The sequence below is a fragment of the Stegostoma tigrinum genome, chromosome 3 (genome assembly GCF_030684315.1).
Source record: "Stegostoma tigrinum isolate sSteTig4 chromosome 3, sSteTig4.hap1, whole genome shotgun sequence".
NCBI classification, from domain to species: Eukaryota; Metazoa; Chordata; class Chondrichthyes; order Orectolobiformes; family Stegostomatidae; genus Stegostoma; species Stegostoma tigrinum.
The window spans coordinates 54,206,023-54,222,134 of NC_081356.1; the positions used below are offsets into that span (position 1 = coordinate 54,206,023).

A 16,112-nucleotide genomic window follows, 5' to 3' on the forward strand; every position below is an offset into this window, starting at 1 on the left:
AGACCTGTTTTACTGGTATTATTTATGGTATCAGTTCATAAAGGTACCTCAGTAGCTAAACCAAGATTACAATTCTATTTAATAACATAAAGCAAATATCTTCCAAATTAACTTTTTGAAACAAATTTTCTTTTGCAGATTTTGGAGAAATATTTGCAACTTTTCACGCCATTGGACGATTTAAACTGAGTTAAACTCAGATTAATCCTTTACCACAAGGAATGCAATTTTACTTCTTTGTTTGGGTGCACATGGGTTTTCAGAACTGCTCTGGAGTCTACTTGCTCAACACTACAATGGAAACTTCTCCATTTTAGTCCCACATTCAAGTTAAATAATGCAAGTCAGAAAGAAGTAATGTAGCTATTTTCTAAAAAAACACGTAGAAGGTTAGAATCCATAAATAGCCAGATCAACTGAAGTTGAACTAGTACAAATGAAGTAAAGGAAGAAAGAGGAGGAGGAAAGGAAAAGATCTTATTTTATACAGTCTTCAGCATTTAGCATTTGTAGTTTACAGCAGACATCACATTTGTTTCAGCATTTGTGCAAGATGCTGATTAAAAAAAATCTCAAAGACTTGACCTTGCCTGCAGTTTAAAAGAATCTCTATGTTAAATGTATGGGGAAATTAAGTTCAGATTCAGGGCATCACTTAGAGAATGTTACTGATGAAATGCCAAACAGAATTGATCAGACAGACCTATATGTCATGTGATGGAATGATAATGGAGAATGGCCTCACACTTATTTTGGTTTCCAGATGTACACTCTACCAGAGTGGCAGTTCTCAGGTGGGAAAAGGGACTGGGCATGGGGGACTGGGCAAAATACATCGAAGCAAGACCTTCAAGAGCAGGACACCAACTGGGCTGGAGTGAGAGATTGTGATGGACCAGGGCTAGTGGCAGAACCTTGCTGCATATTGTTTCCACTGGTCTTGTGTGGGACAAGTCAATGTACATAAAGCTTGATGCATTAATTAACCTTTAATTCACAAAAGAATTATGCTTCAAACCCTTGCTTGAACTATTTATGCGATAAATGGTTAAACAAGGGGCTTTTTTCCAAAATTTCCTTTACTGCCGAGGGCCTCAATCATGAGACCCTTACAGTGGTTTCTTTATAATAATAATGTTTCTTACTACAGTTCAACAGTAGGCCCAAAACCACTGTTGCAAGGAGAGCCTAATCACCCTTTAGAGACGACAAATTACAAGATCCTTTTGTTGAAAGTTCTGTCACTCATTTCCTAAATTAGAGCAAATTTTGTTCAACTATGAACCCATCCTCATTGGTTAGTCACTGCCTAGGGCCTCAACTCTGGAATTTTTCTCTCTAGACTTACTGATCTGCAGCCTCACTTCCCTCATTGAAGACACTCTTTGAAACCAAAGTCTTTGCCTTAAATGTTTGATTATTTATCTTAATATCGACTTGCATTTTGTTTTATAATACCTCCACAAAAGCCTTGGGATGTTGCATTATGTTAAAAGTGCTCTATGAATTGTCATGCAAAATCCTAGATGTGACTTATTTACAACGAATATGCTAGATTTTACAGTACCCGGAGAACTTGCATATATACATCCTACAGCCTCAGTACCCCTGCTGATGAGGGAAAAGTTTGCAAGTAATCTAAACATTTCTAACAGCAGAATATGTACGAGTTTAATTATTACATTCCTAATTTGCAGAACAATTTTGTGCATGGATGCAAATTAACCAATATTTCAAAATTCAAAACTAGAGTCGCATATATAAAATGCTGCGAAGAACATTTGAGTGAAGTTGTACTACTACACCATATTTGATATGCACCATATTGTGGTTCCCTGGTTTCCAAAAATGACTGACAGGTCACGTTATCCAACGTAGTTGTTCTTGCCTCTGTCGGATCACACAATGGCTCCTCTGAACATTCTTCAACCGCCTTGCATTCTTGCTCTAGGGCATTAAGCATTTCCTGATATGCTTTCCTTGCTTCTTCAGTGAGTTCAACCATTTGATGAAATTGACTCTGTTTAGTGAAATATCCAGAAAATTTATTTCAAAATATTAAACCAAAAAAAGGCTTGATAAGAATTAACCATAAAGTAAATCTCTTTTTTATAATCCAGCGACCAGAAATTCACTTTAAAATTAGCAGAGTTTTTGAAAATTTGATTTCCAACAGAAAATATGAAACAATACTTTTGACATTGTTCTATGATTTTAGTGAATTATCATCAAATTACTGAATGCTTCAAATTATACTACATTAAGGAGTTGGTGAATTTGATCTCTGATTTGCAGGATATGAAGGCACCCATGAAATTTCCCCTAATGGACCCTCATCTACAAAGAGATATTAAAATGATTTTCTTGAACAGAAAGAAATCTTACAAACTTACTCACTTTTATCACACAAATCTGCATCTGAAGATAGCTACCACTTTGATGGTTCAACTTCATTTTAATTTTATCAATCAAAAATTGTCTCATCCTCGTTCAAATAGACTTGCTCTAAAAGAGGCTATTTTTAATTCAGCACATAAGCTGCTACACTAACCCTTTAAAAGTTCTGAGAATCTGACAGAACAAAAAAAAACTGACAATAGTATGTTCTTATTACACTCAGCCTGCATCTGATACCCGATAATGATACCAGCTGTTTGAATGGTGCAGTTAACAACAGATATCATATTGATCTATATTTGACTAGTATCCAGCTACTGGAATATTCTGAGCAGGTAGACTTCCACAGAGATAAGCGCTCAAAGATTTAGAAAGAGAGCTGCGGATTCTGAAAATTTTAAACAAAAATACAATGTGTTGGAGAAACACAGGAAGTCTGTTGAGAGAACAACAGGTTATGTTTGATCAGGGTTCAAATCATTTACTCTCTTCCTCAACAGATGCTGCCAGGCCTGCTAAGTATCTCCAGCACATTCTGCTTTTGTTATATAAAAACATTTGCTTAGACATTTAAATGTTCCCTGGAAGATAACTGGATTTTCTGTCCCTTCTAAAATAAAATTTCCAACCGCTATCACTGGGGTTATAATGCAGCGGGTACTAACGAATGGTATGAAATGCACTTACGGCCAAAAGTGGCAGTCAGAAATAAAACTTGGTAGTTTCAGTGGATTAAATTATCTGAACCTTCCTAATATTTATGACAAACTGAAATTAAAAAAATGGTTGGCATAACAGTATTTGAAAGAAAAAAAAAATGGTTGGCATAACAGTATTTGAAAGCAATGATATGTTGTCCTATTCTGTGAAGTATACCCAAACTATATTCCAACTTTCTGCATCTCCAATTCAACTCATCCACAGAGTTTATTGCTCCTTTATGCTCCCGAAACCTCTCCATCTATGTCAAGTTCCTAACCATCCCCTTGACCTTTCCACATCATGTTGTCTTATTACAATTGTACAAGTGAGACCACACTTGGAATATTGTGTGCATTTTTGGTCTCCATATTGCTGGAAGAGTATACTTGCGTTAGAGGCAGTACAACAAAAATTCAACAGATTTTTTTCCAAATCAGTCATGGGATGTGGCTGGCCAGCATTTATTGTCCATTCCTGGTTGCCCTTGAAAAGATGGTGATGAGGTGCCTTCTTCAACCTCTGTAGTCAATGTTCTGTACGTATATCCACAATGCTATTAGGGAGGGATGCAATGCTGAATTCAATCAGGCTGATTTCCTCTAGTTTGGAAGAATGTGTGGTTGATATACAAATATTCTGCAGGGGATTGACAGGTCTGAAACTTCGAGATTGTTCTACATTGCCAAGTCAGGGGAGAGAGTCTCAGGTTGGAGGTGCCAGGGTGAGAAGTATAGCTTCAGGTTGACAGACAAATTTGGTCACGTATAACTAAAAGGACATTAAGAGCTTGCAGGAAATTGGAATCGAAGTCAATGTATTGCCAATAATCATATTGAAAGCTGAGTGCACTAAACTCATCATATAGTCTACTCTTGGTTCTACTTATAATATCATATTAACCCTCTGACATCCCTCTCATAAGCAGTTTCCATGGGAGTCCTCAACATTGACTTCAGACCCTATGAAGTGCCATGTCATCAGTCAAACATGAAGAAATTTCCTATTGATTACCACTTACTACACCCTTCTTTGCTGATAAAATCGGTCCTCCTCCAAGTTGAACACCAAGTGGAAGAGGCACTAAGGGTACAAAATACATTTTGGGTGGGTCCCGAATGTCGATCAACAAGATTGGTTTAGTAGAACCAAAAGTAACTAATGCCCTACAGGACTCAGCTACTAAACTGGGTATACGGCAACTTGTGGTGGGACTAAAAGGAGCAATAAAACTTACTTCACCTTGTTCTCAAACTATGTGATGCTTCTGTCCATAACAGTATCATGACAGAGTGACAACTGCACAGTCCTTGAGGAAACAAAGTTCATCTTCACTTTGAAGATATCCTCTATTGTGTTCAGCACCATGACCAAGCTAACTGAGATAGATTTTGAACACATCCAGAATGTTGCGATTGTACGGGATGTTGATGTCACTTTTGGAGTACTGTATACAGTTATGGTTGGCTCACCATAGGATAAATATTCTTTATTTGGAGAGGATTCAGAAGAGATTTACAAAGATGTTATCAAGACAGGAGGGTTTAAGTTTAAGAATAGGGGGACAGGCTCAAACCTTTTTTCAATGGAGTGTAGGAGGTTGAGGGGTTACCTTGTAGAGGCTATAAAATAATGAGGGGCAAAGATAAGGTGAATAGCAAAGGTCTTTTCCCTAGGGAAGCAGAGGTCAAAACTGAGGGCATATTTTAAGGTGAGAGGAAAAAAGATTTAAAAAGGGACACGAGGGGCAATTTCTTCACAAAAAGTGGTTCATATGTGGAATGAACTGCCAGAGTAAGTGGTAGATGCAGGTACAGTTCCAACGTTTAAAAAGACCATTTGAACAGGTACATAAATAGGGAAGGTTTAGAGTGATACAGGCACCTGGGACTGTATGAGTTTGAGAAACTTGGTCAACATGGACGAGCTGGATTGAAGGGTCTCTTTTTTGTGCTATATGACTCTGACTAGACATTTCTGAGGTGATGTGGGTCATCATCAGTAGAATTATATTGAACTACAATCTATAAAATCATGACACTGCATACCTCCCACTCAATCATTACCATCAAGTTGAGGAACAGACTCTGGTACAATGAAGAGTGCAGGAAGCCGTCCCAGGAACAATGTTCGGCATACCTAATAATCAGGCATGAACCTGGTGAAGTTCGGTGGTAGTGAGAACTGCAGATGCTGGAGTCAGAGTCAATACAATATGGAGCTGGAGGAACACAGCAGGTCAGGTGGCATTGGAGGAGCAGGAAAGTTGATGGTTCGGGTTTACACCCTTCATCATTTCATCAATCCACACTGTATTGAGCCTGGTGAAGCTACAGCATTGAACTACCTACATTAAAAGGAAGCAGAAAGCTAAGAAATGGCTAAGCTATTCCAAAACCAACAGATGGCAGCTAAACCCTGCAGTCCTGCCACTTCCACTTGTGAATGGTGGTGGACAATTAAATACCACAACAAAAGACATAGCTGAAGCATTTGCATTCATCTTCAGCTGGAAGCAAAAGCCATCACGACCTGGCATCATGAATGCCAGACTGCTGCCAATTCAGTTCACTTCATGTGATGTCAAGATGTTGCTGAAGACACTGGATACTGCAAAGACTTTGGCCCGAGGCAATATTCTGGAAATAGTACCCATTAAGTGTGTGCCAGAACAAGCCGTATTGCTAGCCAAGCTGTTCCAGAGGGCACTGCTGTTAAGTAACCAAGGAGGATTGTCGGAGAGGTTGGTGCAGTCACAACTGCTAGTTTGGAGTAGCAAGTTTACTTCGATCAGCAACAGGGAATCAGAGCCAGAGAAGCTGATGACAGGAGACAGCGATAGGGGCACGTAAAAATTTATGTGTGGAGCATGACCTTGATTCATGACATAGGGTGTTTTGTCAGAGCTGCACTACTTCACATCACAAGTTCAAAAATGACATTTTGGACAGAAAGGCTCCTGATCGATTAGTACCAGTTGGGTGATTTTTGTCCCCTTTACCTTCAATTGTCATTAGCCATTTCATACCCATAAAGGTTTTAGAGTAGTGGAACTCAGGCTAGTGGTACAGTAGTACAATACTGGGATTTAGAGTACTGTTCACAAAATAATGTAATTATTATTTTTTAGTGAGAATCTAATACGGGCTGCCTAGTTAGCTGTAAACTAATTTAACTGAAGCTTATTTTAGTTACATAGTTGTTTGAGTGTAAAAATGGCAGTGTGATATTATGTTTATACAGACCACATGGATTGGTTGGAGTGGCAACTGGATACATTTATGAGCATGCAAGAGGCAGGAGTTTCAGAGGCGTGGTCATAGACAGGGTTCAGGCAAATAGGTGGGTGACTGCTAGAAGGGGCAGGCAAGCAATGCAGGAGTCCCCTGTGGCTATCCCCCTCTCTAACAAGTTTACTATTTTGGGTACTGTTGGCGAGGAGGAGGCGAGTTAATTACCTATCAGGGGATGGTGACAGCAGCAGCCCGAGCAGTGCGACCACACCTGGCTTTGTGTAGAGCAGGTAGAGTCTGAATTCAGTTTGGCAGCAGTGACAGGTGAGTGGGTGGATGGGTGGGCAGGCAAACGGACGGATGATTTTATTGTCACATATATCTTGAAGATACAGTGAAGTGTGTTTTGGCACTATAATCCAGTGCCATTTTGAGCTACAAAAAGAATAAAAAGAAATTACTTAAATGAGAGTTCACTATCTGTTCAAATTGAGTCTCGAGCATGGCTCCATAGCTTCTGCAAGATCTCAGGAAAGTGTTCTAGTCCTAAAGGAACCCCCAGTGGGACTAGCTACAACAATGCAATGCCCCAGTAGATGCTGGCTCTGCTATCGTCTGACACTGCCAAGAGTCCAGGCTCTGGGACTCTGTGTTCTGGACACTGCTGCCAGTGCTGCAGCCACCACCCCACAGGTATGATGCACAACTTCTCATCGACAACTTCCAGCAGACCATGGTTCCTGGACACTTGTTTAATGGAAACCTATAGTCAGAGGCACAGACAGGTGTTTCTGTGACCACAGAAGTGACTCCAGGATCGTGTTTTGCCTCTCTGGTGCCAGAATCAAGAATGTTCCGATCCTGCTCAGGAACATTCTCAAAAAGGACAGCCACCAGCCAGAGATCGTGGTACATATTCCTACTAATGACATAGGCAGGAACAATGATGAAATCCTACAAAGAGACTTCAGAGAATGAGGTTTTGACAGTATGAATAGCAAGATATTAAATGTTAAATATGTGGCTGAAGATGTGGTGTAGGGAGGAAGACATCAGGTATGTGGATCAGTGGGAGGTCTTCCATGGCAGGTGGCACCTGTACAAGAAGGATGGGTTGCAACTAAACTGGAGGGGCACTGATATCCTGGCAGGGAGGTTTTCTAGTCACTTTACAGATTCATATAGTGCAGAAAAGGCCCTTTGGCTTATCAAGTCTGCACCAACGTAACTGCCACTACCACTTTAGGGCAGCACAGTGGCTCAGTGGTTAGCACTGCAGCCTCACAGCACCAGGGACCCAGGTTCGAATCCGGCCTCGGGTAACTGTCTGTGCAGAGTTTGAACATTCTCCCAGTGTCTGCGTGGGTTTCCTCCGGGTGCTTCGGTTTCCTCCCACAGTCCAGAGATGTGCAGGACAGGTGGATCGACCATGCTAAATTGCCCACAGTGTTCAGGGGTGTGTGGGTTATAGGGGGATGGGTCTGGCTGGGATGCTCCAAGGGGCAGTGTGGACTTGTTGGGCCGAAGGGCCTGTTTCCACACTGTAGAGAATCTAATCTAATCTAAAAAAAAGTGCGCTATTCCCAGTTTCCTGCACTTGTCTAATATCCTGGAATGTTATAATATTTGAAGTGCTCATTCAACTATTTTTTAAAGGTAGTAATGTATCTGGCCTCCAATACCTTCCTACATGGTGCATCCCTGATTCCCACCACCCGCTGAATGAAAAAGACTTTTCTCCCCAAATCCCCTCTGAATCTAGGGAGGGTTTAAACTAATGTGCTGTGGGTGGGAACCAGAACAGTAGGTCAGCAAGCGAAATGACCAAGTAGGATGTAGAGACTAAAGCCAGTGAGGCTAAAGAGGATGAACAGACAAGAGGAGGTTACTGATCAGGGCAGGACTGATGGTCTGTATAGTGCATTTGTTTTAAAACGAGGGGTGTGACAGGTAGAGCTGATGAATTTAGGAGTTTGGGTTAGCGTACATAACTATGACATTGTAGCTAATACAGAGACTTAGTTGAGAAAGGGACAAAACTGGCACCTTAACATTCTGGGATTTAGATATTTCAGGCAAGATAGAGAAGCATATAAAAGAGGTGGGCTAGGTGCATTACTGGTTAGGGAGAATATCACAGCTGTACCGAGAGAGAACACCGTGCAAGTCTCATTCAGCAAGGCCATATGGGTAGGGTTCAGGAAAAGGAAGGTTTCAATCACTTTGATGGGATTGCACTGCAGACCTCCCAAAAGCCATTGGGGAATACAGGAACAGGTATGTGGACAAATTATGGAAAAGTGTTAAAACAGAACGGCTGTTGCGGCAGATGCGTTTAACTTCCCCCTGTATTGACTGGGACACCTTTAGTGTTAGGGGCTTGGATGGGGTGTTGAATTTGTTAGGTGCAGCCAGGAGGGTTCTTTGAAGCAATATGCAAATATCCGATTACAGCTATACTAGGCCTGGTATTGGGGAATAAGCCCATCCGAAATGGTCAAAGTTTCAGAGGGGGCGAATTTTAGCAACAGTGGCCACAATTCTGCACGTTTTAAAGTAAGGTACGGATAAGGTTAAGATTGGTCCTCAGGTGAAAATATTAAACTGGGGAAGACTAACTGTGAGAATATTAGACAGGAACTGTGGAATTAAGTGGCTGTTTGAGGATAAATCCACATCTGTCATGTGGGAATCTTTTAAAGACCAGTTGATAAGCGTTCAGGATCAGCAGAACATTTACATTCTGCTCACAAAAAAGACCCTGGACTACCTGTTGCCTGCCACTTCAATGCATCATCCTGCTCCCTGGCCAACATCTCTGTCTTTGGCTCGCTGCAGTGTTCCAGCAAAGCTCAACGCAAGCTGGAGAAACAACAGAGATATCAAGGTGTAGAGCTGGAATAACGCAGCAGGCCAAGCAGCAAGGCTGATGTTTCAGGCCTAGACCCTTCTTCAGGAACCGGCCCAAAACGTCAGCTTTCCTGCTCCTCTGATGCTGCCTGGCCTGCTGTGTTCATCCAGCTCTACACCTTAGTATCTCAGATTCTCCAGCATCTGCAGTTCCTATTATCTCTGGAGAATCAACACCTCATTTTCTACTTGGGGACCCTACAGTCCTCCGGACTCAATATCGAGTTCAATAATTTTAGGGCCTAAACTCTCCCATGTCCCAGTCCCCTACCCCACACACCAGGCCTTGTTACCACACAACCTGCCATTACACACCCTCTTGTTGTTAGTGAATAACAGTCCCCACTAACAACAATTCACCCTCCCAGCCTGATCGTTAGCAAATCCTTTGTCTGTCCAAGTGTCTTTCTCGCTCTTTATGCTCTATCCCATCTTTACTCCCTACCCCACCACCTCCCCATTTTCTGCGTATAAACTGACATTTTCCCAGCTACCGTCAGTTCTGAGGAAGGGTCACCAGACCTGAAATGTTAACTCTGTTTTCTCCTTCACAGATGCTGCCGGGCCTGCTGAGCTTTGCCAGTAACTTTGTTTTTGTTCAGGATCAGCATGTTCCTATGAAAATGGAGGATAAGGCTGGCAAGATTTGGGAACTTTGGATGACAAGAGAAATTGTGAGCTTAGTCAAAAAGACAAAGGCAAAAGGTTTTTGGTTTACGTCAACGTAAGCCTGGTGGGCTGAAGACCTTTTCCGAAACTGTACCGTTGTTTGTTCTTGGTACAAGACTGGCATCTACCCTGGTATTCTGGAAAACTTCCCAGTTCTCTCCAGTCCACAAAAAAAGGACAAATCCAATCTTGCCAATTACTGGCTTATAAATCTACTTTTAATCAGAAGCAAAGTGGTTGGAAGGGTTGTCACAGTGCTGCGAAGTGTTTGCTCAGCAATAACCTGGTCGTTGACATTCAGTTTTGCTTCTGCTAGTTCACACACAGCCTGATCTCATTACAGCCTCAGTCTAAACACTGGCAAAAGAAAGCTGAATTCCAGAGATAAGGCAAGAGTGGCAGCTCATGAAATCAAGGTTGCATCTAGTTTAAGTATGATATCAAGGAGCCCTGGACAAATTGAAGTAAAGGAGAATGATGGAGAAAACTTTCTGCTGGCTAGAGATATATATTGCACAAAGGAAAATGGCTGCAGCTGTTGTAGATTAATCATCTCTGTCTAGGAAATCACTGTAGTAGTTGTTCAGGGTAGTGGTCACGGCCAAAACATCTTCAGTTGCTTCATTACTGACTTTCCTCTCATCACAAAATCAGAAGTGGACATGTTCACTGATGACTGCACAATGTTCAGCACTATTCAAGGCTCCTAGTGCTGAAGTGTTTTAATGCAGCAAGACATGGACAACATTAGGCTTGGGCCCATGAGTGGTGAGTAATACTATGCCACACAAGTGCAGACAATGACCATGTACAATAATAGAGAATCTAATCATTTCCATGTGACATTCAACAGCATTATCATCACTGAATTCCATGCCTACAGCATCCTGGGAGTTATCACTGACCGGAAACTGAACTGGACCAGCCAGATAAATACTGCAGCCACAAAAGCAGATTAAAGGCTAGAAATTTTGCACGTAACTCCCCAGTGCTTACCCATCAACTAAAAGACACAAGTCAGGAGTGTAATGGTATATTTTCCACTAGCCTGACGGGCGTCACTCTGTAAGACTCGTAAGCTGAATATCATCCAGGACAAAGCAGCCCACCTGACAGGCACCCTATCCATTACATTCCACATTCACAAGCTTCACCACCAATGCACTGTGCACCGCAAGTAACGTACCATGGCTTAATCAACAGCACCTTTTAAACACATAACCTCTATCATCCAGCGGGGCAACAGCAGGTAGTGCACAGGAAGTTGCAAGTTTCCCTCCAAGCCAAACACCATCCTCACTTGGAAATACATCACTGCTCTTCCACTGTTGTCAGACCAATATCCTTTAATGGTCTTTCATTACAGCACTGCAATTGCTCCTACATCTTAAGGACTGTAACAGTTCAAGAAGTCAGCTCACCACCACCTTCTCAGAACAATTATGGATGCGTGCAATAAATGCTGGCTTAATCAGCAATGCCTCATCCAATTGTTGCCTAAGAACTGATGATGTAATCATTCTGCGATTGCTGGCCATGATTTCAGTGTGATGGCTTTACGATACAGAGCTGCCTCTTGAAAGATTTAAGCCTCTCTTCCTAACTTTTGTCCTTTCAAATCTCCCTGACCTAACTCTTTGAATAGGTTTTTCGTCAACTGAAACTGCATGATGAGAAGAGTCATGGCTCTCAAAACATTAAGTCTGCTTCGTTCCCACAGATGCTGCAAGGCCTGCTGAATTCCTCCAGCAATGTGTGTTTTTGTTTCAGATCTCCAGCATCTGCAGTTCTTTGCCTTATTTCACATCTATGATATTTGGTTTTATATTTTTTCTATGAATATTTTATGATAAAGTGCTGTGCAAATTATAAGTTTTTGTTATACCAGCACGCAGCCCAAAGCAGTGCACAGTGGTAGTGACCTTAGATTTTATAATGCAAAGACAATTATTTCCTTCAACTGTTTACGCCTCTCCCTCTCATCCATACCAGTTTTTAACCAAATTAAAACCCAACATCTGTGCCAATCTGGCATTGACAGTGTCTCGATGCAAGTGGGGAAATAAAAATGGGTTTTGACACACATAATTCAAACTTATTACGAACACAAGTGGTACAATGGCTCAGTGGTTAGCACTACTGCCTCACAGTGCCAGGGACCTGGGTTCGATTCCACCCTCGGGCGACTGTCCGTGTGGAGTTTGCCCATTCTCCCTGTGTCTGCAGGCTAGGTGGATTGGCCATGCTAAATTGCCCATTGTGTTCAGAGATGTTTAGATTAGGCGGGTTTATAGGGGGATGGGTCTGGGTGGGATGCTCTGTGGGTCAGTGAGGACTTGTTGGGCTGAAGCTCTTGTTTCCACACTGTAGGGATTCTATGATCTAAGTAAATATGTGGCCCATTTGTTCCTTTACAACAAAAGATTACAAGCACCACAATATAAATGTATGGCTTATTACATTTTAAAGTGAAATGGACTGTGTCAACTTGCCCTCTGCTTTTAAAGGGGTTTAGCAATGCGGCATTCTTATTAATTTAAGGCACTTTTCAACAAATATATCTATTGTTAGTTAAAACTTTCCTATAATTATGTAATACACCAGACGTCAGTACAGAAAATGGATATTTGTAAAATACAATTGACTTGTTTAGATTTCTGTAAAATATGCATTCATAGATGTTGAGTACAGACCTTTTCAGGAATCGTTTCTGAAATACACATTCTGTTCTTAACACTGAAAAAGTGAATCACTAATTGGTTTAGACTAACCTCAGCACCATCATAGCTGAAGATTCCAACCACACTAACAGGAACTGCTTTGTTTACACAGCGCCCTAGAGCTTTACGATTGAGAGCAAAGACAAATGGAATTTCTTGTTCACGGGCAACTTCAATTATTGTATGTAATGTCTCATCTAAGCCACCTGGATAAAACAATTTTTACACATTAATAATATATTATTAAGCTATTAAAAAAGGCAATATTCTGCATCTTACAACTGCAGTTACCAAGTATACCCTGGACCAGGAGTCTTTACCACAGGGCCATCTAGTTCAAAATAAACCCACAAAATTTTGACTCTAATCCATTTCCCACATAGGCCATGCAGTTGGTTAAATTCACAATTTGAACTGTGGCTACAAAAAGCTCTTTCTGGGCATCCCCCTTCTTGAGCTCCATCCAATATACATCCCAACTTTCTTCACCCGAATACTGATACTGGTATTGATATATATACCTCCAGGCTTCTTGGTTGGATTCTGTAATTTCTCCACAGACTGTTGAACTCCTTGCCACTTATATAACCCTTCTTAAAAATGCCGTGATCAAACATTTTGAATCTGTCTAGACTTTCTGAAGATAATGGTCTACATGAAAGGCTTGTAGTTTTAAAAAAAATCAAAACAGTGGAGAATTAGGGTTAACTCTAGGGATAAATAAACAACTGGGTGGAAGGCAATTATGTCAGCAGATGGGTGGAAGTAAAGGGAGAATAATGAATAAATTTCCACCACTTTGTATACGAACACTAATATTTTAATTAATATGTCCAATTTCTGTCCAATGTTCAAGTGCTGAACTCTGGAAATGATTTCACCTTAGGTGGGTCAGTGAAATTTGAGGAGGCAGTTCAAAAATGATGGATGAAATTTAATCTGTACAAAAACCAAAGGATGGAAAAGTAAGCAAGATGCAACCTCTACAAATAGCCTGAAGTTGAAAGGGATCCAAGAGTCTTGGTAAAGTTAATCCCACCTGTTCATTTGTCCAAACATTTGTCAGTTCTGCTCAGCTTTTGCTTAGATGTCAGACACTTCCTCAACAAATGAACATTACAGACAAGCTGGGCTGTTGCCAGCTTACTGGATCCACTTACTGGAACTTCTTACGATTACTGTCATGAGCAGCTGCATCTTCACTCAAATCAACAGCACAGCAGAAATCAATAAAAACAACAGAAGATGAATTACATAACCAGAACAGTAAAATACAAGACAAAAATAGTCAATTGAATTGTGACATGCTTTTGTCAGATTGCACTTGTGTAGTTCTGGTTACTTGAACACAAGAGAGAAACATTCAAATGTAAGAGGTTGTGCAGTAAACAACTCGAGTGAACAATGGCTGATTCCTGATAAATGTCTATGTAACAAGAAAAGATGTGTATGATGTATTTGTAGGAATGGTAAATATAAACTTAGATGATTATTTTAAATTTCATGAATTGGTCAGAGGAAACACCAACATGGAAAAGATAAATTTGATATTTATAAATAAAGAATTTTTCATGGAGCATTCATTACATAAAACAGACTTCAAGATTTAGCAGTGGAAACATTTTTAAAAAGTCAGGCAATGCAACGGGCAAACTTCAGGGTGTTTCAGGATGAATGAGTTAATTTTAAATGAATAGCTTTCTTTATCCTGTGACCTTGGTATTGAAAAAATTTTAGGAAGAAATTTAGAAGAAAATTAGTCAGAAACAGCTCACACAAAACCAAAATACAAGATGGAACGTGGAGAGGAACACCCTCCGGAGAAGCATCCTCAGTAACAACCTGAAAATCAAGAAGCAAATTGTGGCTGATTATCAGCTGACATTTTTTTCAATCAACAGAAGAGGATGTGCACCCTTCTAATCTAGCTAATCTTGCTAGGTTGTCCAAGCTAATCTTTCTGGAAAAGATGAATTATTACTTGAGAATTTGGAACAACTTTTTTTGCAAATGGATTAGCAACTTCAAACTGAACATATCATTAAGCTTCAGTCTTCAAGCAGCACTGCTGCAACAAATACTGACAACTGAGACAGTGATAATATTTCTGATTGGTTACATGCCCACAAACATTTTATTATTGACAAAGTGAATCTTTATCAACTAAGCCAGAGTAAAGTATTTTCATTTTAAAATAAGATTTTTTAAAAATTGAGGTTGGAAATTATCATAATATGCTTTACTTGCATGACTAGGCGAAAATCAAGTTACTCATTGGGAATTTAGAAATCGCTCATGTTTTCTTTTTACATTGTTACTCTGCCTGTAACCAACAGAAAAAGTGTTCGTGTGTCAGGAAGTACAATGTTCACATTGCTGACTGATACTGAAACTGTTGATTCTGAGTGAAGATGCTGTTCCTCATGACAGTAATCGTACGAAGTTCTACTGAGTAGATCCAGTAAGAAGGCAACAGCCCAGCTTGTCTGTAACATTGAAGTGTTGAAGGAGTATCTGACATCTAAGTAAAAGCTGAGCGGTACTGACTAATGTTTGGACAAATGAACAGGTGGGATTAACTTGCAATGTGCAAGTTACACAATGCTCAGTTTTTGATTAGATACACTTTAGCAGTACATTTAATGTTTTATATTATTTAATTAATTTGCGAAGTTTTGTTTTACTGTCACTAATTCAAATTAATTTTCACATGGAAACAATCAAATTAAATTCACAATAAACAAAATGTCCCAAAGGCAATAGAAGTTTTAAAACTCCAGATCACCCAAAATTAAATGCACTATACTTGAAAACATTAAAGCAGGAACAGTGAATGTTGAGCTTTACCAGAGAAAATTAAGAGTTAGTGACTCAGATAATGTCAACTACAGCATAGGCCATCACAGTAAGATGTGTTTTTCTCAGTCTAATTATTGTGCCAACTCACATTAAGCAAATATCCAGACTCATACCATAGATTCCTTCACTGAGATGCGTCTCCCCCTTTATAGCTTCCTTCCATCCCCATTAGATGCCCCCTTCTCTATATCTTTTAATTATTTTTCATTTTAATCATGGTAGAGATAGTTAATGTTCTTAGCTTCAATTATGTCTATTATTTACATGAGGTGAAGACTGAAGAAAGCTGAGCAAGAGGGGATTTAGAAGTCGTAATACATAAATCACAAAAAAGCTAACATACAATTTCTGTGGGTAAATAGGAGGATAAATGGACTTTTGGCATTTATTTTTAAGGGAAAGGAGCTAAAACGATATAATGCATCAGTCAGACAAAAAACCTTGAATTTTGTGAACAGGAAAGATATATTGGCATTTGAAGCATTGTAGAGAAAGCTAACTAGGTTGATCCTGAAGGGATTTTATTATGAGATGAGGTTGAATAGGTTGGGCTTGTACTCGATGAAATTTACAAGAATGAGAGAAGATCTTATCGAAACATAAGATTCACAGAGGGCTTAACAGG

The 16,112-nt window shown here is 40.2% G+C and overlaps 1 protein-coding gene across 4 annotated transcripts in view; it reads right to left on the reverse strand.

Annotated features, from left to right (window-relative positions):
* LOC125451134 (selenocysteine insertion sequence-binding protein 2-like) overlaps positions 1 to 16,112 on the reverse strand; it is a 124,462-nt gene that overhangs the window by 8,589 nt on the left and 99,761 nt on the right. For 3 of the 4 annotated variants that reach the window (XM_048527910.2, XM_048527909.2, XM_048527911.2), the window contains exons 16-17: positions 12,680 to 12,834; positions 1,822 to 2,020 (exon numbers count right to left, since the gene is read on the reverse strand). In XM_048527910.2, the coding sequence (XP_048383867.1) occupies positions 1,822 to 2,020; positions 12,680 to 12,834 (354 nt within the window). Of the gene's footprint in view, positions 1 to 1,821; positions 2,021 to 12,679; positions 12,835 to 16,112 lie in introns of those variants that run through there. The other variant, XM_059644601.1, reaches the window with a different exon arrangement.